The 23,075-nt window shown below is 43.0% G+C and overlaps 1 protein-coding gene across 1 annotated transcript in view; it reads left to right on the top strand.

The window, feature by feature from the left end:
* ITSN1 (intersectin 1) overlaps window positions 1-23,075 on the top strand; it is a 2,682,533-nt gene that overhangs the window by 1,724,626 nt on the left and 934,832 nt on the right. Inside the window, exon 22 of the mRNA XM_044072770.1 lies at window positions 21,405-21,450. Coding sequence (XP_043928705.1) covers window positions 21,405-21,450 — 46 coding nt within the window. The remainder of the gene's footprint in view (window positions 1-21,404; window positions 21,451-23,075) is intronic.

The raw sequence follows: 23,075 nt of genomic DNA on the forward strand, positions 1-23,075 counted from the left end.
AAAATGGAAAAGATTCTGTGCCTGGAGCCAGTCTCAAGGGATGAGCACAGCAGTACCCAATTTACCTCAGATTTTACAATACCTAACTGAGATGCTTCACAAGGGCCTGTCTTTCTCCTCCATCAGAATTCATGCCTCAGCCATTTCAGCTCATTATAACACAGAACCTCCCCTCTTCTCTCATCCACTGCTCAAGCAGTTCTTCAGAAGAGCCAAAAAATTACGACCACCCAGGAGTGCTCCAGCTCCCACCTGGGACCTTAACTTTGTATTGGAGAAACTCACTCTTCCTCCTGTCAAGCCAGTTGCTACTGCAGACTTAAAATTACTTTCTTGGAAAGCAGCTTTCCTTTTAGCAACCACTTCAGCAAGAAGGGTATCTGAATTACAGGCCCTTATGGCAGTGGAGCCTTTCATCATCTTTCATGCAGACAGGGTGGCCCTCAGGACCAGTCCATCCTTCATGCCCAAGGTGGTGTCCAGTGCGGCCCTTAATCAGTCCATTCACTTGCCAACCTTCTTTCCTAATCCACAGAACAAAGGCGAATGGATACTGCACTCCTTAGATGTGCACAGACAACTTAGATTCTACTTGGACAGGACTAAACCTCAAAGGAAATCTGAACAACTGCTGGTGGCATTTGCAGCAGGGGCAGAAGGGAAGGCTATTTCAACCATTTCCAAATGGATAGGCTATTGCATTCATTTCTGCTGCAAGCACCATGGAAAACCTATCCCACAGGGGATCAGACCCCTCTCTATCAGGGCTGCATCCACCTCTACAGCCTTTCTCAGAGGCATCCCTACCAGGGACATCCTAGAAGCTGCTACCTGGAGTTCTGTTCATACTTTCACCAAGCATTACCACCTGCCAATTTTCTCTAAATGCAGAGCTGGCTTTGCCACTGCAGTCTTGCAGGGCCTTATAGCTGGTCCTAATGTTATCTGAATTCCTCCTCCCATCCTTATCTTTGGGAATCTACCCAAATGTAATGACTGCAATAGTGAAACACGAAGAGCATAGTACAGTTGTGTACACTTACCATAAATGTAGATGTTTGAGTGTATTCACTGTTGCAGTCCTGGTTACCCTCCCTCCAGCCCCCTTACTTCTTTTGGCTGTACCTCTACTCTCCTTTACTATGCTCAAAAGCTTTTTGGTGTATTTGCTTTTTTGTTGGAGGTATAAACTTGTATATTTACAGATTTAATTGCTTCCCATTAGGGGGGCACCTGACATCTGGGGTAAGAAAAACTGATGTATTGGTGTTAGCTGCATGTCTTATACCCCTGATGACCTGACGTCATGGAAGAAGGAACTGCAACTGACGCAGGACCCAAGACTTTGTTAATCAGGCCAACTGAGGGCTACTGCAAGCAGATGACCCAAATGTGATGACTGCAACAGTGAATACACTCGAACATCTACATTTATGGTAAGTGTACACAACTGTACTTTTGTTTCCTTTTTATCCTAGGTCCTTAGGATTAGCTGCATCCCAAGCAATCTGTTTCTTCTAGGATCTCAAAAGCTATTTATTTTTGGTATTCCTTTCATGGTAAAAGACTTCCTTATTCCATTAAAGCTCACTCTACCTGGGCTTTGGCTTCTTCTGGTGCTTTTTTCCAAGGTTTTGAATGCTAACTCTATTCCTGAGGCAGCTGCTTGGCCTTCTGTCCATACTTTTACCAACCAGTACAAGTTGGATGAAATCTCCAGAGCTAGAGCTGGTTTTGCTAGAGTCAACTTTCATGGCTTCCTAGAGGGCTCTGCTGGTCCTTCCTCCTCCAAGTTTCTTCTTTAGTTTTGGCAGTCTCCATAATGTTATGAATACTACAACAGTGAAATGGAAGGACATAGTACAGCTGTGTAAAATCTTACCATAACGGTAGATGTCCTCCTTTTCACTGTTGCAGTATTCACTCCCTCCCTTCTCACTTGGTCCATTTGCCTTCTGGATGCACTGGTTACCTTTTCTTTTCCTTGGACTGGAATTCCTACTGAGGCACCTCAGATGTTCTTCGTGTTTCACTGTTACAGTTATCACGTTTGGGTTATCTGCCTGCAGGTAGCCCTCAGCCGGCCTGAATACCAGAGTCTTTGGATTTCTGCTTCAGATGCTTTTGCTTCTTCCTTGATGTCAGGTCATCAGGGGTATAAAACATGCAGCCGACACCATTATATCAGTCTTTCTTGCCGTGCGGTGCCTGAAGCAGAAGCAGTTCGCAAGTGCCGGTTGGCCGACTCCTGAAATTTTAGTTTTTGAGTTTCAGACCTGAAGTCTTCAAAAAAGCTAAGTACCCCGTTGGGGATCCTTTTTCTTGCTCTAACCGATGTCAGTAAAAGTTAACAAATATCTTACCTGTGGAAAGAAAATACCTCATAGAGATTTTCATTCTTACTGCATCCCCTGCTTAGGCCCAGACCACGACGTCCCTCGTTGTCTGTTTTGTGCCTTGTTCAACACCTGAACTATTCGTCGTCAGGCTATTTTTGCAGCTAATTACTTTCATATTCGTTCTGTGTACTCCGAAATGGCTTCATCAAGCCATCCGACTACCGATCTTCCGAAAAAACATAAAGCTAAAGACAGAGACAGACCGCATAGGTCCAAAACTGCTGATGAAGCTTCTGTTAAGCTAGTCGCCAGTCCGCCGGTACTCAATGAGGCACATTCGCAGCCCCTGATACCCGCTACTTCTGATTCACAGGCCTCTACTGAGACCCATTCGGAGTCCAGTATGCCGCAAGATGCTTCTTCGACTATGGAACCTGCGGATGTCCCTACCTTGGATGGGTCCGAAGCCGCTGTGCAGGTACCGGCTTTTGAGGGTGTATTCAGACCTACAGACATTCATATTAAACCAACGCCATCGTTTTCATCTAGGCCAAAAGCTCGCACTACGCCTAGAAAACCGACGACCAAACTGCAGGCTCAGGCCCATATGCCTAAAAAACAAATGCTTAGAATGGCTGAAGACCTTCTTACCTTAATTAGAGGAGGCCAGCCTTCCCCCTTTAAGAGACCTAGAGCTGATTTTCCTTCTGATTCTTTTGATCAGGAATCTGATATTTTTGCTCCTTCTGATTACCAGGATTTCCCCTTATCTACTTATGAGAATTCTGATGTAGAGGATTCCATTCCCTCTGCTTCCCCTCCAGAAGAATTTTCTTTTGGTGAAACCTTGCACGCTCTTAGGGAGCATTTCCGCTGGGAAAGCCAGGATTACTCTGAGTCCAAAAAGAGACTTAGGGAATTCTTACTGCTACCTCAAAACAGGCCTTTAGCTATCCCTCCTGTTCAGGACATTGTAGATGATGCTTTCTTGGAATTTAGCCTTACCCCAGACACTTTACCTCCAGCTCCCAGAAAATCTGACAGGTACTACAGTGTACCTGACTCTCTCAAATTCCTCTTCAAGAATCCTTCTGCGGATCCGGAGACCATTTCCCATGGACCAAAAGGCATTAAGGCTACTGCTGCCAAAAATCCTACCCCTTCTGATAGAGATTCTAGAGCCTTGGACAGATTGGGTAAGAAGGTATACACTTCTGCTACTTTGGCCATTAGGGCTTTAAATTGCCAGTTTCATATTAAAGTATCAGAAGCATATTATGGGACTACTTAGACTGAAAATGATGTTGATTCCTGACTGTGCTGAACACAAAGAATTGCAAGATTTAATGCATTCTGCAGAACAAGTTGGTAAACATACTTTGCAATGTGGTTTTGACGCTTTAGAAGCATCTTGCAGGGCTGCTGTCACCGAGTCTGTACTTAGAAGGCATGCTTGTCTTAAGGAACAAAACTTGCGAGATCATGTTAAAGCTAAATTACTGGATGCTCCCTTAAACCAAGACAGCCTTTTTGGCAACAAAGCAGAAGTCGTCCTCAAAAGGATGGAGGAAAAAGCTAAATCTATGCAAACTGTTGAAGATTTCCTACAAGTACAGTCTCCCAGATTCAGTAGGCATTGGCCGTCAAAGAACTGGTCCTTTCCAGTCTCTTCCAGGCCTTCTCAGTCCAAACCCAGGAACAGCAGACCACCTAGGCTACAGTCTCAGACTTTGCACAGATCTAAGCATTGGGGGTCTCCCACTTCCAAAGCATGGAGTAATAAGCCACCCCCTACGGAAAAACGGCACAATGACTTAACCTTAAACCTTCCAAGCCCTGCTCTACTACCTGCTCCCTTAGGAGGAAAGCTCGCCCTACATGCAAAAAATTGGGAACTCATTACCCAGGTCAAATGGGTTTGGAACATAGTTTCCCAAGGATACAGATTCCACTTCCACACACTACCAACCCCAAATGGTTGGACAGACCTACCCCCAAATCAATGGGTGGAGGCCCAACAGCAGGTTCTCTCTCTTCTCAGGGCTATTCAACCTGTCCCAGCAGAACAAAGGGGACAAGGTTTTTATTCAAGACTTTTTCTGGTACCCAGAAAAGACAACTCCTGAAGTCCTATCCTTTACCTCTCTTTTCTCAACACCTTTCTGGTGGTTCCAGAATTCAAAATGCTAACTCTTCAACAGCTTCTTCCTATGCTAGCCAAGGATGCCTGTCTGGCAACCGTAGACTTAAACGAAGCTTACCTGCACATCCCAATAAGAGGATCCTGCAGACAATACCTACGTTTCAGGGCGGGCTCCTTGCACTTTCAGTTCTCTGCACTTCCCTTTGGCTTATCTACTGCGCCCAGGGTGTTCACAAAGTGTCTAGCTCCAGCCATTGCATTTTGCAGGCAGAGAAATATTAAAATTTACCCATACTGGGATGATTGTCTGATTCAGGCAGAAATCCAGGACTTGTTACAACACCTGGCATTCATAAAGAAACTTCTAATCTCACTGGGGTACACCATCAACGAAAAGAAATCTCACCTTGTACCCTGCCAACAGATTGTATTCCTGAGAGCAAGTTTGAACACACCTGCTCAGATGGCATTCCTCACTCCGGAGAAACAAGTTTATTTGACAACCTACTTCAAACTATTGGCCACAAAACCCCAGCTGGCTGCAAGGAAAATACTGCAAGCGCAGGGGTTCATGGCCTCTTGCATTCTACTAATTCCATATGCAAGACTGCAAATGAGGAATCTCCAATGGTATCTAAAAAGCCTATGGTGTCAACATTCTCAGGACCTGGAAACAATGATTTCTAGCATTCCTTGTATAAGGACAGAGTTCCTCTGGTGGGCAGAGGCCTGCTACCACAAGGGACTCCCTTTCACTCTACCCCCTGCCGCCCAAACCCTAACAACAGATGCATCAGACTATGCATGGGGGGCTCACTTGGCAGGGCAGTACATGCAGGGCAAATGGAACCCGAGACAGATGCACCTACATATCAATCAAAAAGAAATGTTAGCTGTACAGAATGCTCTGACAACCTTCAAAGACCGTATTCTTCCAGGACAACTATTGGTAAAGACAGACAACACCACAGTTATGTGGTACATAAACAAGCAGGGGGGAACACACTCATACCCTCTCTGCAGACTAGCCATGGCTCTGTGGAACACAGCCTTGAGCTACCAAGTACACCTATAAGCACAATTCCTGCCAGGCAAACTAAATTCACTGGCAGACGACTTAAGCAGAAATCTCATGGATCCACATGAATGGAAATTAGAACCCAAAATATTCAACATCTTGAGGAACAAATGGGGGTTCTTCAGAGGAAGACCTGTTTGCCTCCCCTCAAAACTAAAAATTGAACAAATTCTGCACAAGAACTCCCCACAGTCAAGCTTGGGAAAGTGGATGCCCTGTCCTTTACCTGGGAAAGCCTCTCGGTTTATGCCTTTCCACCTCTGCCTCTCCTCTCGAAGGTTCTACTAAAGATCAAACAGGACAAGCCAAGGAGAATACTGATTGCACCAGACTGGCCACGCCAGCACTGGTACCCCCTTTTGCACAATATGACACTGCTACAACCATGACACCTGCCTCATACCCCTTCCTTGCTGTCCCAGTAGGTGAGCCAGATTCTGCACCCTCCGCTTCAAACCCTGACCTTTGCAGCCTAGCTAATTCGTTGAGCTATCCCCTTGCATCCCTCAGTAAGCAGGTACTGGATGTCATTCTGGGGGCAAGGAGGCCTAGTGCTAGAAAATCCTATGCTGAAAAGTGGGAAAGATATTGTTCCTGGAGCCAGGCCTGGGGATAGGCACAATGTTGCCCAGCTTATCTCATATTCTACAGTACTTAACAGAAATGCTCCACAAGGGCCTATCCTTCTCGTCAATTAAAATTCATGCCTCTGCCGTTTCAGCACATTATAATACTGAGCCACCCCTCTTTTCTCACCCTTTGCTAAAGCAATTCCTTAGAGGGGCCAAAAATTTAAGACCCCCTCCCAGGAGAGCTCCCACACCAGCATGGGACCTTAACTTTGTTTTGGAAAAGCTCAGTCTTCCCCCCCTTTGAACCAGTTGCTACAGCAGAGTTGAGCTTCCTTTCTTGGAAAACAGCCTTCCTTCTAACCATCACTTCAGCAAGAAGAGTGTCTGAATTACAGGCCCCCGTGGCAGTGGAACCCTTGTTTGTCTTCCACGCGGACAGGGTTTCTCTTAGGACTAATCCTTCTTTATGCCCAAGGTGGTGTCTACTGTGGCCCTAAATCAGTCCATTCATTTGCCTACTTTTCAGATTCAATTCAGTTGGTAAATAATCCCTTGTGTTTAATTCAAATATATTTCTCTGTGTGGAATATTTTCAGTCCATATATTTCTAGTTAATCACTGTATATTAATCAGATCAGACAATAGTAGTAGAAGTAGCGAACGTAAACTCGTCAAGTCAAAAAATAATAATGGAAAATATATAATTCTACAGCATTACTAAGTATTCGAAAGTAATCCAAGCAAGGCAGGCAGTCTGTTTCCAGTCGAAAATCCTTTAAGTACACAGACAAGCGATCCAAGTAAAACAAAAAATAGAATAATAATTTCCTCACAAGCTTTCTAAATATATATATACTTTTTATTGGGCATGGGAGTGGTTTATTGTGCTGTAAAACAGTGTTATTAGTACACATGTTAAATTCACATCCCTTCCCCCATCAGTGTGACTTTCGAGCTGGTCCTGCCTTACCTAGTAGCTGTCATAATAATATATAGCCTTAATGTACTTTAATGGTACATCTTATTTGTCTGTGATTTTATACAAGGCAATATACTACATGGCTGGAAATATATTAATCTTTGTTAACAATAGGTTATGAAAATAGAAACTGATTTTTACATGCAAAATGTATATGTATGTATATGTGTATATATTTATATATAATTTTTGATCGCAAAATGAACTAAGGTTGATATATTTCCAGCCATGTAGTGTATATTGCCTTGTATAAAATCACAGACTTGATAATCTACTTAATAATTTGGTTAAATAAGATGTACCATTAAAGTACATTAGGGCTATATATTATTATGACAGCTACTAGGTAGGGCAGGACCAGCTCGAATGTCACACTGATGGAGGAAGGGATGTGAATTTAACATGTGTACCAATAACACTTTGTTTTACAGCACAATAAACCACTCCCATGCCTGATAAAAAGTATATATATATTTAGAAAGCTTGTGAGGCAATTATTACTCTATTTTTGTTTTACTTGGATCGCTTGTCTGTGTACTTAATAAAGGATTTTCGACTGGAAACAGACTGCCTGCCTTGTTTGGATTACTTTCGAATACTTAGTAATGCTGTAGAATTATATATTTTCTATTACTTTTTGACTTGACGAGTTTACGTTCGCTACTTCTACTACTATTGTCTGATTTGATTAATATACAGTGATTAACTAGAAATATATGGACTGAAAATCTTCCACACAGAGAAGTTTCTTACACTGTTTTGTTTTTAGACCCACTACACTTTAGTGAGTTATTTTGAGACTTCAGGGATACCACGGAGATTACTTGTTTTTTAATTCAAATATATTCTTACATTTTCAGTTGCTATAAGAGGAGGCCCTTTTTGGTGGGTCCCTGATGTCCTGTTACAACCTCCCTAGGCTTATACAACCAATTTTGTTATAAGATGGGGACATTTTTTTTTTTGTTTTTTTTTTAATAATATCTGATAACAGTGTAGGTTTCTTTTTTCTTGATTTGCAGGAGGTGTGATTCCTTGGTGTTTGAGGCTGAAGTTTCAAAGGCTTATTGTCACCACATGAGACTGCATCATGTGCTGCCATGAGTGTGCACACTACAAATTTCCAGTGCATCCAAAAAAAAAAAAATGGCAAACTAAAATGAATGAAGGATGACCTCTTCACATATGACCCATGGAGGGGGGTTCCCTTCAAAAGTCAACTTACGTGGGGAGAACGTATCTTTTGTTTTGCTGCTTGTCCTTTATATTTTAGTGGCCTGATTGATTTATGTTTTTGTAAATTTTGTTAGTCTGACTGGGAAGAACTTGTAGCACACTACAGTATATAGATTGATTTGCTATAATTTTATTGAAGTGTGGACTCAGTTGAATGATCATATCATTGACCAACATCTATGAAAAGTCACATTGCCGAATTCCAGTATAGCCAAAATACATTCCAGATTTGACCGGGGACAAGTGTTAACATGGGGCGAGATTTGCACTTTGGTAGTATTAGTGTTCAACATTGCCAGTGTTCGAGTTTCAGACTTCACTCAAAGTGGATTCAGTCGAGTCCACTTCAATAAAAAGATAGTAAATTGTATAGAATGCAATATATTAAATTCATGGATAAATTAATTGAGATTTTTTTTCAATTACTGAACAAATTGGAGTGGTTTACAGTTTTTCTGTTCATCAGTGACAGGCAAGAGCAACAAAGATATATTACTGATGCAACATGTAAATGACATGTATTGTCCATGTCCAAGTATGTCACAATCTGTGATTAGTACTGGATTTAATTTGCAGTATTCTTGAGGAGACAACATATTGAGTTATTATTATCTGTTGCAGCAAAAGAAACGTGTGTGTGTGTGTGTGTGTGTGTGTGTGTGTGTGTGTGTATATATATATATATATATATATGTCTGTGTGTGTATATATATATATATATATATATATATATATATATATATATATATGTATGTATTTATATCTATAAATTTCTCTATATATATTTATATCTATCTATATATATATATAAAATACATACATATATACATATTACATATACACATTAAAAGCTGTGGCTGCACACTTTGAGTGTGGGGTAGGATTTTTTTTTCTTTTTCTTTTGTGGCTTACTCCATAAGTTCCTGTCCTTTCCAGTACCTGTGGTAGTCAAGGGCAGGCATGCAGTGGAGAAGTGTGATGTTTCACCCTGCCTTTGTGATGTCTTGGCCATGTCCCCATTCTGTTCACCTTTGGACATTTTCCATCTGGAATTGTTGCCAGAAACTCGCACAGGGCCATTGCACCTCTGGTGTGGTAGCACCCATCCTTCCCTGCCTCTCAATCGTTTGAGCCACTTATTAGTCCTAGGTTGACTGAGCAGTATTCGGGGCTTTATCCCTGTACGCACTGGAGCAGCTTGATTAACGTTTTTAATTTGATTATTACTTCCAGCCCAATGCTTTGTATAGTATCAGAAGTTGAGCAAGTGATTGCAGATTGATTTGTCATCATGTGTGCATGATTTATATTGCTTTAAAAAGATAATACTGGAATGTAGCTAGGCAGCATTGTTTTTCTGTTGGCATTGGATTCTGTTCTTGTCAACATTTCTCCAGTCTTTGGTGAGTAATTGTATGTGTGGGCGCTCACACATGTGAGCTAGTGCCTGTTAATGCAAAACCTGTTGCAATATTAAGTTCTTAAATGAATTTTAGAACATTTCTGATTTTGCTTATTATCTTTAGCCATGTTTCTCATAATTTTGTTTTTTTTGGTAAAGCACGAAGCATTACATTAAGACAGTAATGCCCAACATCAGTCTGATTTTACAGTTCTGAAATGCAAGTTAATGCAAAATATGTTACAATTACTTTTTTAAATTAACTGCAGAACTTCCCTGATTTGCATGATACTTTTGTGTCCTTCGTAAAATTTTTTCTAGTAAATCACTGAGGATTACAGTAAGGCAGTAATGGTAGACTTCATAGTTTCAGCCTTATTGTAGCAAAATTCATGTTAATGGAAAACAAGTTCTGTTGACTTTTTAATTGAATTGTATGTGCATGAGAGATAGTGAGTGCATTTTGATGATAAACTTGCTCTTCTACATCCTGTTTAATTATTTATGTTAACATTTGTTTACCGGGGAAGTCCGACTGGGACAGAACCCATTTTCAGCAGAGGCCCAGGGAGAAATGCTCCAGACGTATGTCTTTGGAATGTGGGAGGAAACCAGAGCACCCAGAGGAAACCCACTCAAATGCATGGAAGGACATGCAGACTCTGTACAGAAGGTACCCCAGCCAAGAATTGGACCGGAGAACCTCTTGCTGTGAGGCGACAATGCTAACTGCTGCAACACTGCATAGCCCTTTTTAAGTCAGTTTTGGAAAGTCCCCGATTTCATTTCATTTTCTTATGTCTCTCATGTTTTTATTTGGTCATTCACCAAGGTTTATAGTAAGGCAATAATGCCAGAGATAATCATTTTAGCCTTACTGTTCTGAAAAGTTTTGTTTGTAAGCTTCTGAGGGGTGCCAAATAGTCTGCTCTTCATTTTTTTTCCCTTGGATCTGCTAGTTCTCTCCTCTCCTGCACTTTTGCTAGTTTATTAATCTAGCACTTTACCAGACGTCTTGTAGCAATTATTGTAGCACACAAAAGTGCTACCAGCACTAAACCTTCTACAAGGAAACATCTCCAGTACTTATTAATGCCCACCCCTCCAGGCATGTCTAAAAGTTCTCTGTGCTTTTTCCTATTAACCTGGTGAGCTTAGGTATCCTCAGGCAATGTAGCAACTGCCTAATATACACTGATAGCCATCTCCTCTTACCTCCCAACACTCAGACTTGTGAAAGATGCACTTGTATATCCAAATTGGAAGCCACGCAGTCTCCAGCCAAGACCGGAATAGCTGGTCAAGAGGAGAAGGTCAACACTTGCACCACACCACATGGAACACATAGCCCTCCAGAACACACACCAGCACTGCCTTCACATAAAAACAGAAACCACACCCCCACCTTCGCTGAGGCTCTCAATAAAAATCTACCCAAACAGCAGAGACCTCCAAGGCAGAAACACACTCAACCACCACAGCACAACACTAATCACGAGACACATAACTCGCCTAAACAATGTGCCACTCAACCCTAAGGCAAAACAGCATGCCCAACACACTAGTCATAGGTGACTCGATAGTGAGGCACACCGATTTCCCACTCACTAGGTTGAATAAGGAGAAAGTAACAGTCAACTGCCTGTCAGGTGCCAGGATTTGCCATGTAATGCACACACTCAGGTCCCTCAACAACAGGTACAAATATGACTCTGTCATTGTACATGTGGGTGTGAATGACCTGAGATGTACCTCCCTGGACTACATGAATTAAAAGAGACATGGAGGAGCTCTTGGATTATGCAGCCCAGGCCCTAGCCCTGAGCAGCCTCCTACCATCAACCCAGAATGATACCACAGTACAAACAGAAAATGATAGATGTTATATAGTCCAATCTCGCCTAGATTCTTACCCGTGGGTTTGGAGCCGAACCTCGGCTCCAACTCGGCCATACTCTAGCTCGAAGTTTTTCAATTGGCTGGGCTAAGAGGTATTCCATGCTGCACTGCTCCCTTTCCCCAGATCTCGTTTGCCGTTCGTAAAGCTCAGACATGGTCTCGCTCTTGGCTGTGGCTAAGTATAACTTTTCTTCTTCTTTAACCAAATTGTTGCTCCAAATGCTATTTTCATAGCTAGGTGTGTGTGTTTTGGTTTGTGGAAGCTGTTTTTGTGTGGCCTTTCGTGGCCTTTGTCTTGGTATCCCGTTAGCTATCTCCCAACGGGCTAGGCCCGTTTCAGTTAGAGGACCTAGTCCTCCCTCCATTTGTTATCTGTTACCCTTCTGTGTTCGTTTGTTTCCGTACCCTATCCCTCCGGGCTAGGGCCATTTAAGTTAGGGGACCTAGTCCTCCCCTTGTTTCCTGTCTGGGCCGTTTAAGTTAGAGGTCCTTGTGTGGTGTCTGCAGTTTATTTAGTGTCTAGTTCCCGTGCTTTGTTGCTGGTGTCGGGTTTGTCAGTTGAGTTGTGTCTAGTGTCCTACCAATCATGTCCAAGGATACAAAAGAACACAAGCCTTCTGGCTTCAAAAAATGTAGTAAATGTGGATATAAGATGTCGATTACTGATGGGCACTCTGCGTGCATTTATTGTTTGGGGGCTATCCACCTTCAGGAATCTTGTGCGTTCTGTCACGCATTCAGCCCTCGTGTTCTTCAAGAAAGGAAGAACAAACTAATTCTGAAAGGATTACTGAAACCCTCCTTCAAAGAAGATCTGGAGAGGTCTTCTAGTGTTAAGTCCTCTCCCTCTACAAAGACAAAACCTCCAAAGCAAAAAAACGGTCTCCGGCAACGTCAGTCTTATCGGAGCCTCTGGGGAAAGTTACTAAGTCTGCTGTGGCATCTTCGGCTCCACTGGCTTCTGCGCTGAAGGAAGTTGGTGAATTGACAGAACCTACATCGGCTCCCAGCCTCTCGGATCCAGTGACGGAGATGCTAGTTAGAAGCCGGTCTCCAGTTTTTAGACCGGTTTCTCCTCCTCTCTGGTCTCCTTCTGAGAGGAGGTCTAGATCTCCTACCTTATCCTCTAGGTCCTCCAGGACTCTCTCTGATGTGGATATGGATAGAGTGGTGCAGAGACTGCTCCAATCACTGGTGCTGGCTAAATTGCTTTTGGATCCAGCCCAGTTGGCCCCGGAGCTAGTCACCCATCCATCATCAATAGATCCTCCTCCAAGCAAATCTCAGCCTTCAGAGCCAGAGTTGTCAGTGCCGTCTGATGCTTCTAGGTCGGCTCCGGTAGCCCATCCTGGCTTCTCAGCTTCAATCTCAGCTCCTACCCTGTCTGCTCCATCCACGGGGTCCAAGACTCATGGTTCCTCGGTCGGACCCAAGGGGGGAGTCTTGGGACACTCTTTGGCTCCTAGCCTCCCTCGCAGTGCTGCGGCTCAGGTGAGCCTGACCCTTGCTTCAGCTCTTGTCCCTTCTGCTCCGAGGGCTTCCACGGTTGGTCGATCTTCGGAGCTGGGGGGACCAGCTTTCGAGGTCATGCGGAGCGTGCCGGCCAGGTCTTCAGCTGCATCATACAGCACCGACACTCTACCCCCTATAGCTCCGGTGTCAGTCTCTGATTGCCCCCTATCCTTGGACAGCAGAGACCCAAGGCCTCAGGATACCTCCATGAGTGGTCCCCAACTTTCTGAGGGCCCCCCAGAGTTTTTGCCTGAGGAGCCACCCAGAAAAAGAACATGCAAGAGGAAGCATATTGACTCCCAGGTAGAGTCTCTCACGTCAGATGCCGACCTCGAGGAATCGGAGGGGTCTCCAAAGTCATCCTCTGAGGTTATCTCTTTCGCTGATATCCTAGAGATCTTGAAGCAGAAAGGCGACTGGCCCTCTAAATCCCCCTCCGAGGAGGAGTCGGTGTTCCTGAAGGCCTTTGGGGCTCAACCCTCCACCCCCTGGGTTTCTCCCCCCTTCGACGAACTCCTGGATCTGGTTTGTCGAGGGGTGTGGGAAACCCCTGACACTGTGGAACCAGTCCCCAGGAGACCCAACAAATTTCTGTCTGGCCCTGCTGATAAAGAGTTTCTCACGAAGGGCGTTCCAGTAGATGCCATGGTGGTGGCAGCGGCCACCAAGAAGGAATTGGCTGAGACTTCATCTACCGACCATCCCCCTAACAAGGAGTCTAGGACCATGGACCGTTATGGGAAGCGTATGTTTTCTTCAGCGACCTTTACTCTGCGGTCGCTGAATTATTTGTCGCATTTTACACGGCCCCAAAGAGATCTCCTGAAAGAGCTTGGAGATTCTCTGCAGGGTCCGCTGGTACTCAGTGAGGTGCTTTACCAGCCCCTGATACCTGCTACTTCAGATTCGCAGGCCTCTATTGAGACCCATTCGGAGTCAGGTATGCCATGAGATGCTTCTTTGACTATGGAACCTGCAGATGTTTCTACCTTGGATGGGTCCAGAGCCACTGTGCAGGCACCAGCTTCTGAGTGTGTATTAAGGCCTATAGCCTTGCATTTTAAACCAACGCCATCTTCTTCATCCAGGCCTAAACCTCGATCCATGCCTAAAAAAACGATGTCCAAACTGCATGCTCAGGCCCATATGCCTAAAAAACAAATGCTTAGAATGGCCGAAGACCTTATTACCTTAATTAGGGGAAGCCAGCCTTCCCCCTTTAAGAGACCTAGAACTGATTTTCCTTCTGATTCTTCTGATCTGGAATCCTGGAATCTGATATTTCTGTTCCTTCTGATGATCAGGATTTGCCCTTATCTACCTGTGAGGATTCTGATGCAGAGGATTCCATTCCCTCTCCTTCCCCTCCAGAAGATTTTTCTTTTGGTGAAACCTTGCACACTCTTAGGGAGCATTTCCACTGGGAAAGCCAAGATTACTCTGACTCCAAAAAGAGACTTAGGGAATTCTTACTCCTTCCTCAACATAGGCAGTTAGCTATCCCTCCTGTTCTGGACATTGTAGATCATGCTTTCTTGGAATCTTGCCTATCCCCAGACACTTTACCTCCAGCTCCCAGAAAACCTGACGGCTATTACAGAGTACCTGACTCTCACAAGTTCCTGTTCAAGAATCCTACTGCAGATTCAGAGACCATTTCCCAAGGACCAAAAGGCATTAAGGCTACTGCTGCCAAAAATCCTACTCCTTCTGATAGAGATTCTAGAGCCTTGGACAGATTGGGTAAGAAGGTATACACTTCTGCTACTTTGGCCATTAGGGCTTTAAATTGCCAGTTTCATATGTTGAAGTACCAGCAGCATATTATGGGACTATTTAAACAGAAAATTATGTTGATTCCTGACTGTGCTGAATACAGAGAAATACAGGATTTAATGCATTCTGCATAACATACTTTGCAATCTGGTTTTGACTCTTTAAAAGCATCTTGCAGGGCTGCTGTCACTGGGTCTGTACTTAGAAGGCATGCTTGGCTTAAGGAGCAAAATTTGCCAGATCATGTTGAAGCTAAATTACTGGATGCTCCCTTAAACCAAGACCGCCTGTTTGGCAACAAAGCAGAAGAAGTCCTCAAAAGGATGGAGGAAAAAGCTAAATTTATGCCAACTGTTAAAGATTTCCGACGAGTACAGCCTCCCAGATTTAGTAGGCATTGGCCGTCAAAGAATTGGTCCTTTCCAGTCTCTTCCAGGCCTTCTCAGTCCAAACCCAGGAACAGCAGACCACCTAGGTTACAGTCTCAGGCTGCGCAAAGGCCTAAGCAGTGGGGGGCTCCCACTTCCAAAGTAGGGAGTAGTAAGCCACCCCCTCTGGAAAAATGGCACAATGACTGAACCTTAAGCCCTCCAAGCCCTGCTCAGATGCTTTCCCCCTTAGGAGGAAAACTCGCCCTGCATGCAAGAAACTGGGAATTCATTACCCAGGACAAATGGGTTTTGAATATAGTTTACAAGTCCAATAAATTCCTGGTGTAAACTCTAAGTACTCCAAATGCTCAAAACACACTGTTGCACGCTAAAACAAAATAGAATTTAATGTAGTAAAGCTTTCAGGTAACACCCTTCATCAGTACATAACTTCAAATACATTACAAAATTTCATAAACAGGGTAACAGTTAAAACACATGATCCATCCAGCCTAACAAAATTGTCCATCAATTAAATATTTAAAGGGAAACCTCTAAAGTAGGTTTTTGTTATACAAAGCATTTCTTATTGCATTATACATATATAAAAAAACGCATATATAATCATATATACTCAAATACATGCCCAAATATATGTGTGCTTATAAAAAAAATACATAAAATGAAATAAGATAAAACATAAATTCATTAAATATTATCCCTCTGTTTTTTGATCAGCACCGGCTTTAAGCTAACAGCTACATTCAACCCTGGTTTTACCTCTGCATCTAGTCTAATGATCCGTTCAAGCTCCTTGAGCTCTAGTACATTATTAATATCTCCTCCCCTCATGCCTAACTTAACCTCATTTATTACTCTAAAGACGTGACCTTCATTCTCCATAATATGTTTACTTAATGCATTGATCAATGACTGCCTTCTAATTTCCGATTTGTTCTCTATAATGCGTTGTTTTAATTTTCTAGTTGTTTTGCCTACGTAGAATGCTGTGCATTTGACACAAGTAGCCAAATATACTGTACAGGAAGTATTGCAATTCGCTAAGCACTTAAATTCAAACTTTTGCTTAGTTATAGGATGCTCAAAAACATTTGTTAAATCAAATATATCACTACAGCATGTACAATTAAAGCACTTTTGCATAAGTGTTTTATTTAAGAATTGGTCCTTTCCAGTCTCTTCCAGGCCTTCTCAGTCCAAACCCAGGAACTGCAAACCATCTAGGTTACAGTCTCACGCTGCGCAAAGGCCTAAGCAGTGGGGGGCTCCCATTTCCAAAGCAGGGAGTAGTGAGCCACCCCCCTCTGGAAAAATGGCACAATGACTGAACCTTAAGCCCTCCAAGCCCTGCTCAAATGCTTTCCCCCTTAGGAGGAAAACTCGCCCTGCATGCACGAAACTGGGAATTCATTACCCAGGACAAATGGGTTTTGAATATTGTTTCCCAAGGATACAGATTCCACTCCCCCACCCTACCAACCCCAAACAGTTGTCCAGACCTACCCCCCAAATCAGTGGGTGGAGGCCCAACAGCAGATTCTCTCTCTTTGAAGTATCAGGGCTATTCAACCTATCCCAGCAGAACAAAGGGGACAAGGTTTTTATTCAAGACTTTTCTTGGTACCCAGAAAAGACAGCCCCTGGCGTCCTATCCTGGAACTCTCTCTTCTAAACACCTTTGTGGTAATCCCAAAATTCAAAATGGTATCTCTTCAACAGCTGCTTCCTATGCTAGGCAAAGATGCCTCGTTGGCAACCTTAGACTTGAAGGAAGCTTGCCTGCACATTCCATTAAGGGAATCCTGCAGGAAATACCTACGCTTCAGAGCAGGCTCCATGCACTATCAGTTCTCTGCACTTTCCTTTGGCTTATCTACTGCGCCCAGTGTATTCACAAAGTGTCTAGCTCCAGCCATTGCATTTTGCAGGCAGAGAAATATTCAAATATACCCATACTTGGATGAATGTCTGATTCAGGCAGAAAGCCAGGACTTGCTATTAAAACATATGGCATTCGTAAAGAAACTTCTAACCTCACTGGGGTACACCATAAACGAAAAGAAATCTCGCCTAGTACCCTGCCAACAGATTGTATTCTTGGGAGCAAGCTTGAACAGAACTTCCCGGATGGCTTTCCTCACTCCAGAGAAACAAGTTTATTTGACAACCTACTTCAAAATACTGGCCACAAAGACCCAGCTATCTGCAAGGAAAATTCTGCAAGCCCTGGGGTTCATGGCCTCTTGCATTCTACTAATTCCATATGCAAGACTGTATATGAGGAAACTACAATGGTATCTAAAAAGCCTATGGTGTCAACATTCTCAGGACCTGGAGTCAATGGTTCCTAACATTTCTTGTATAAAGACAGAGTTCCGTTGGTGGGCAGAGGCTTGCTACCACAACAAGGGGCTCCCTTTCACTCTATCACTGCCGCCCAAACCCTAACAATAGATGCATGGGGGGCTCACTAGGCAGAGCAGTGCATTCAGGGCAAATGGAACCCGAGACAGATGCACCTGCATATCAACCGAAAAGAAATGTTAGCTGTACAGAATTCCCTGACAGTCTTCAAGGACCACATTCTTCCAGGACAATTAAAGACAGACAACACCACAGTTATGTGGTACATAAACAAGCAGGGGGGAACCCATTCGTACCCCCTCTGCAGACTAGCCGTGGCTCTGTGGAACACAGCCTTGAGCTACCAAGTGCACCTACAAGCTCATTTCCTGCCAGGTAAGCTAAAGTCCACTGGCAGACCTAAGGAGAAATCTCATGGACCCACACAAATGGAAACTGAAACCAGAAATATTCAACATCTTGAGGAACAAATGGGGGACTCCAGAGATTACCTGTTTGCCTCCCGTCAGAACTACCAATTGGACAAATTCTGCACAAGGACTTCCCACAGTCAAGCTTGGAAAGTGGATGCCCTGTCCTTTACCTGGGAAAACCTCTCGGTTTATGCCTTTCCCCCACTGCCTCTCCTCTTGAAGGTTCTGCAAAAGGTCAAACAGGACATCCCAAGGACAATACCGATTGCACTAGACTGGCCATGCCAGCACTGGTACCCCCCCCCTTTTGCGCAGTATGACACTGCTGGAACCATGGCACCTGCCTCAGACCCCTTCCCTGCTGTTCCAGCAGGCGGGCCAGATTCTGCACCCTCAACTTCAAACCCTGAACCTTGCAGCCTGGCTAATTCCTTGAGCTCTCCAATAACATGTCTCAGTAAGCAGGTGCTAAATGTCATTCTGGAGGCAAGGAGGCCCAGTACTAGAAAATCCTATGCTGAAAAGTGGAAAAGATACTGCTCCTAGAGCCAGACTCAGGGGATGGGCACAACGGTGCCCAGCTTACCTCATATTCTTCAGTACTTAACAGAAATGCTCCACAAGGGCCTAGCCTTCTCATCAATTAAAATTCATGCCTCTGCCATTTCAGCACATTATAATACTGAGCCACCCCTCTTCTCTCACCCACTACTAAAGCAATTCCTTAGAGGGGCCATAAATTTAAGACCCCGCCCAGGAGAGCCCCTACTCCAGCCTGGGACCTTAACTTTGCATTGGAAAAGCTCACTCTCCCTCCATTTGAGCCAGCTGCAACTGCAGAGTTGAAATTCCTTTCTTGGAAAACAGCCTTCCTTCTAGTCATCACTTCAGCAAGAAGAGTGTCTGAATTACAGGCCTTCATGGCAGTGGAACCCTTCATTATCTTCCATGCAGACAGGGTTTCCCTCAGGACCAATCCTTCCTTTATGCCCAAGGTGGTGTCTAGTGTGGCAGTAAATCAGTCCATTCATTTGCCTACTTTTTTCCCTAATCCACAAAAAAAGGAGAACGAATACTGCACTCTTTGGACGTGCACAGACAACTTAGATTTTATTTGGACAGGCCTAAGATTCTCAGAAAATCGGAACAGCTGCTAGTTGGCTTTGCTGCAGGGGCAGAGGGGAAGGCCATTTCAAAGCAAACCATTTCTAAATGGATTGCCCATTGCATTCATTTCTGCTACAAGCACCATGGAAAACCTACCCACAGGGGATAAGATCACATTCCACCAGGGCTGCATCTACCTCTGCAGCCTTTCTCAGGGGAGTCCCTACCAGGGTCATCCTAGAAGCTGCTACCTGGAGCTCTGTGCATACCTTCACCAAGCATTACCACATGCCTATTTTTTCTAAATCCATAGCCGGTTTTGCCACTGCAGTCTTGCAGGGCTTAATAGCTTTCCCTAATGCTCTCTAGCTTCCTCCTCCCTTCCTTAGCTTTGGGAAGCAACCCAAATGTGATGACTGCAACAGTGAAACATGAAGGACATAGTACAGTTGTGTACACTTACCATAAATGTAGGTGTTTGAGTGTATTCACTGTTGCAGTCCTGGTTACCATCCCTCCAGTCCCCTGACTTCTCTTGGCTCTACCTTTCCTTCTTGTTTCATGTATTTAAGCTTTCTGGTATATTTGATGGAGGTGTACCATAACATTGCTTCCCATTGTGGGGGCACCTGACATCTGGGGCAAGACAAACTGATGTAATGGCATCGGCTGCATGTTTTCTACCCCTGACGACCTGACGTCATGGAAGAAGAGACAGCATCTGATGCAGGAATCCAAGACTCTGGTATTCAGGCCGGCTGAGGGCTACCTGCAGGCAGATAACCCATATGTGATGACTGCAACAGTGTCTACACTCGAACATCTACATTTATGGTAAGTGTACACAACTGTACTTTATTCATCACCATTTAATTGAACCTTAGCAACTTGTTCCTTGAAATGTTAAATCTCTTATGAAGGAAAGGCAAACTAAAGAAGCTTCTTTTAAAGACCTGTTACAAATATATAACTAAGCTGTAATTTGGTGCTGCTGTCTGTGACAGTGGATCCCGAGGGTGGGTGTACTTCACTTCTTTATATTTTAGGAATGCCAAACGTGTTTCCAACCAAAGGATTCTGCACTTAAAAAATATATGTTTATATATTTTATCTCTGATGATACTCTGTAGATGGTTTTCATACAGCCAGCTGCCAATCATCCTGTAACTTCTAAAAATGTCGCTTAACTTTCCTGTAAAACATGTTTGCAGCATTTTATCATTATAAACAGTGGTATCCACAACCACCATAGCTTTCCCTTATTAGCCTTTGTTAACGTAACAGGTTTGCCATTGGACATGCTTATCAACACTTCTGTCTGTTTTAGACAACTTGAAAATTGTTTTGTTGGCTGAAAGTCTCATAATATCGGCTTCAGAACTGTACTCAAAAGTTGAAATGGTAGATGCTGTGGAGGATTTTGCACACTTGCATTAATCTGCTGCCAGTAATCCCACTTGAAGAAAAGCTAAGTTTCCTAGTATATGCCTTGAGACTATAGTATCTACACATCCAGCTCTGCAAGTGGGATCAAATGAGAAACCCTTTTCTGCACATTCTATTCAGTATTATTCTTAGAAGATGTATTAATTGCATTAAATTCAAAAGGCCTACTCAATGCTTTCTTCTCAGGTTCCTTTGATTCCTTTTTGGCAGTAGCTCTGGCCACTGTGCCACTGAAGGACATGCTAGACCACCATGGACCATGTCCACTCCATCATATTCTACATTGCATCTTTAGGTGGAATTTTCTGAAGATATATCTCCTGCTGGGACTGATGTCAAGCTCCCAGTGTTGAGGTTTACTCAGCCTTTTTTATTATTTTACGACTGACCTGTTCCAGTTTGTTTGGAGTTTTTACAATAATATGGACTTTGAAAAGCAGGCTGTTTGGATGTTGCATTTAACTTATGAAGAAACATGCACTTAAAATATTTCAGGCGCGTCTATGAGGATAGAAAGACAAAAAAAGATTTATTTTTGTATGTATTGTGGTATCGCAACTCAGATGTGGTATGTTTGCATTTTCATGATCAAGAGATTTAGAAGTGCATTTGGGTAGTCATTTATTCTTAGCTCTACAGCCGTGAAATCTTTGAGAAAATGGTATAGTATAACTTCATAGTAATCTGTTGAAAGCATTTTTGTTATAATGCCTGCTGTTTTAAATTCCTTTATGCTTTTGTTTTAGGCAACCGGACAAGCAGGGAAGACTGGAAGCTTAGGAAAGAAACCTGGTAAGCCTTTTCTTATTAATTTATTTTCACAAAACATCCATTGTGCATACAAAACGACTGCTATTGATTTTCATTATTGTACCACAAAAGTTAGAGTTATCTTAACTAGCTTTAGTATAACTCTGTGAAAGCAAACTGTTCAACATACATTGTCTGTATCACTTATACTGTGGTTCCTTGAGCAACAAGTGGTTGAAGTCTCAACCTGATAAAATAAGTGTTCTGCAGGAACATGTCCACTGCATCTTCCATATAACTGGCTTTGCCACATTCCCCTTTATTTAAATATGCCAACTCCATGGTTGCTGAACAGCAGAGAAATATGAATAGACCATTCAAATACTTATTGCCAGTGCTGAAATGGAGGCCACATGGGTTGTGATTCTGTATGAAAACACTAATCACCCAGTTGAGATGTGGCAAATCTGAATCGGTAAATTAAATACTAGGCCACTTCAAACTATTGAGTAGTGGTCTAACAATCGCACGCTCTCTCTTTTGTAATTTACTTATTTTGTATGCTTTTTGCCACTGATTTTTCTGGCCATCAAGCCTGTCCCCCAGCTCCTGATGGGGGCCATCATCCAAGCAGCCGTAAAGGATGTTTGTGCTCTTGTTAGAGCTCTTGGCAGTGAGAGTATTTTCTTTTAAGTCACTAGCCCTTTACCTTGGGTATGGGTTGCTCAACCCATTTTATCCCAGAGACTACTGGTTTACCTCATGCTCATATATGCTTATGCTTTTGTGCACCTGTTGAGGAAGGGTACAATATTCATCTTTGAATTCATTGTGCCCATCAGTCAGAGTTTGACTCACCTTTTCGCAGAAGCTCCTCTACTGTAGACTGCACGTACATTACACTAGCACACGTCAGTATGTCACATGTTAAAGAAATTCAACCTTCATCTACAGTTTAACTCAACTCTTAGGTTATTTTTCTCCCTACAGTATGGTTCCACTGTTGTCTAGGTACCTTTATAAAACTTTCATTTCCTTGCCTTGGAGAATCAGATAGAAAGGCCACCAACTTTAAGATTAACTTTTCATATAATTTGCAGGTGAATTTGTATATGCCTGCAGGACACACCCCAGACAAATATGTAGTCATTTACTGCTGAAACGTATGCCTAATTAATCCTGCTGATGTCAGGAGCTCAGCAGCTGCTATAAAAGGCTGAGAAGTGTGAAAGTGCTTCTCGATGTCTATTTCAGAGAGGAAGAGAATTTATACAGATTCAAAGCTGCTTCTAATGTAGCCATGCCTCTTATAGCAAAACAGAGCAATTAGATCAGTCAGTGGTTCAAAGACGGTTGTCATCTCCTTTAACAAATTTTCATAAGCAGCATCACAGTATTGAAATCCTAATCTTTAACTTTAAATGTTTGTTTATTCTACTTCACATTTTATGATGACTTAAGTGTGGTATCAAAGACTACTGACATTTAGAGAAAAGTCGGAAAATATTTCTTATTGTAGTTCTTGTAAAGTATCAACCCTATCAACTAGATGCACTGATCCCTTTTGGGGTTTATTTTAAAAAGGTTTTTTTTAAAAAGTGACAAAAAAAATTTTCCAAAAAAGGAGGATTAAAAAAAAATTTTTCTTTGCCAACAGAAATTTTATT

The sequence above is a fragment of the Protopterus annectens genome, chromosome 5.part1 (genome assembly GCF_019279795.1).
Source record: "Protopterus annectens isolate FY-2018-M chromosome 5.part1, PAN1.0, whole genome shotgun sequence".
Taxonomy (NCBI): Eukaryota; Metazoa; Chordata; order Ceratodontiformes; family Protopteridae; genus Protopterus; species Protopterus annectens.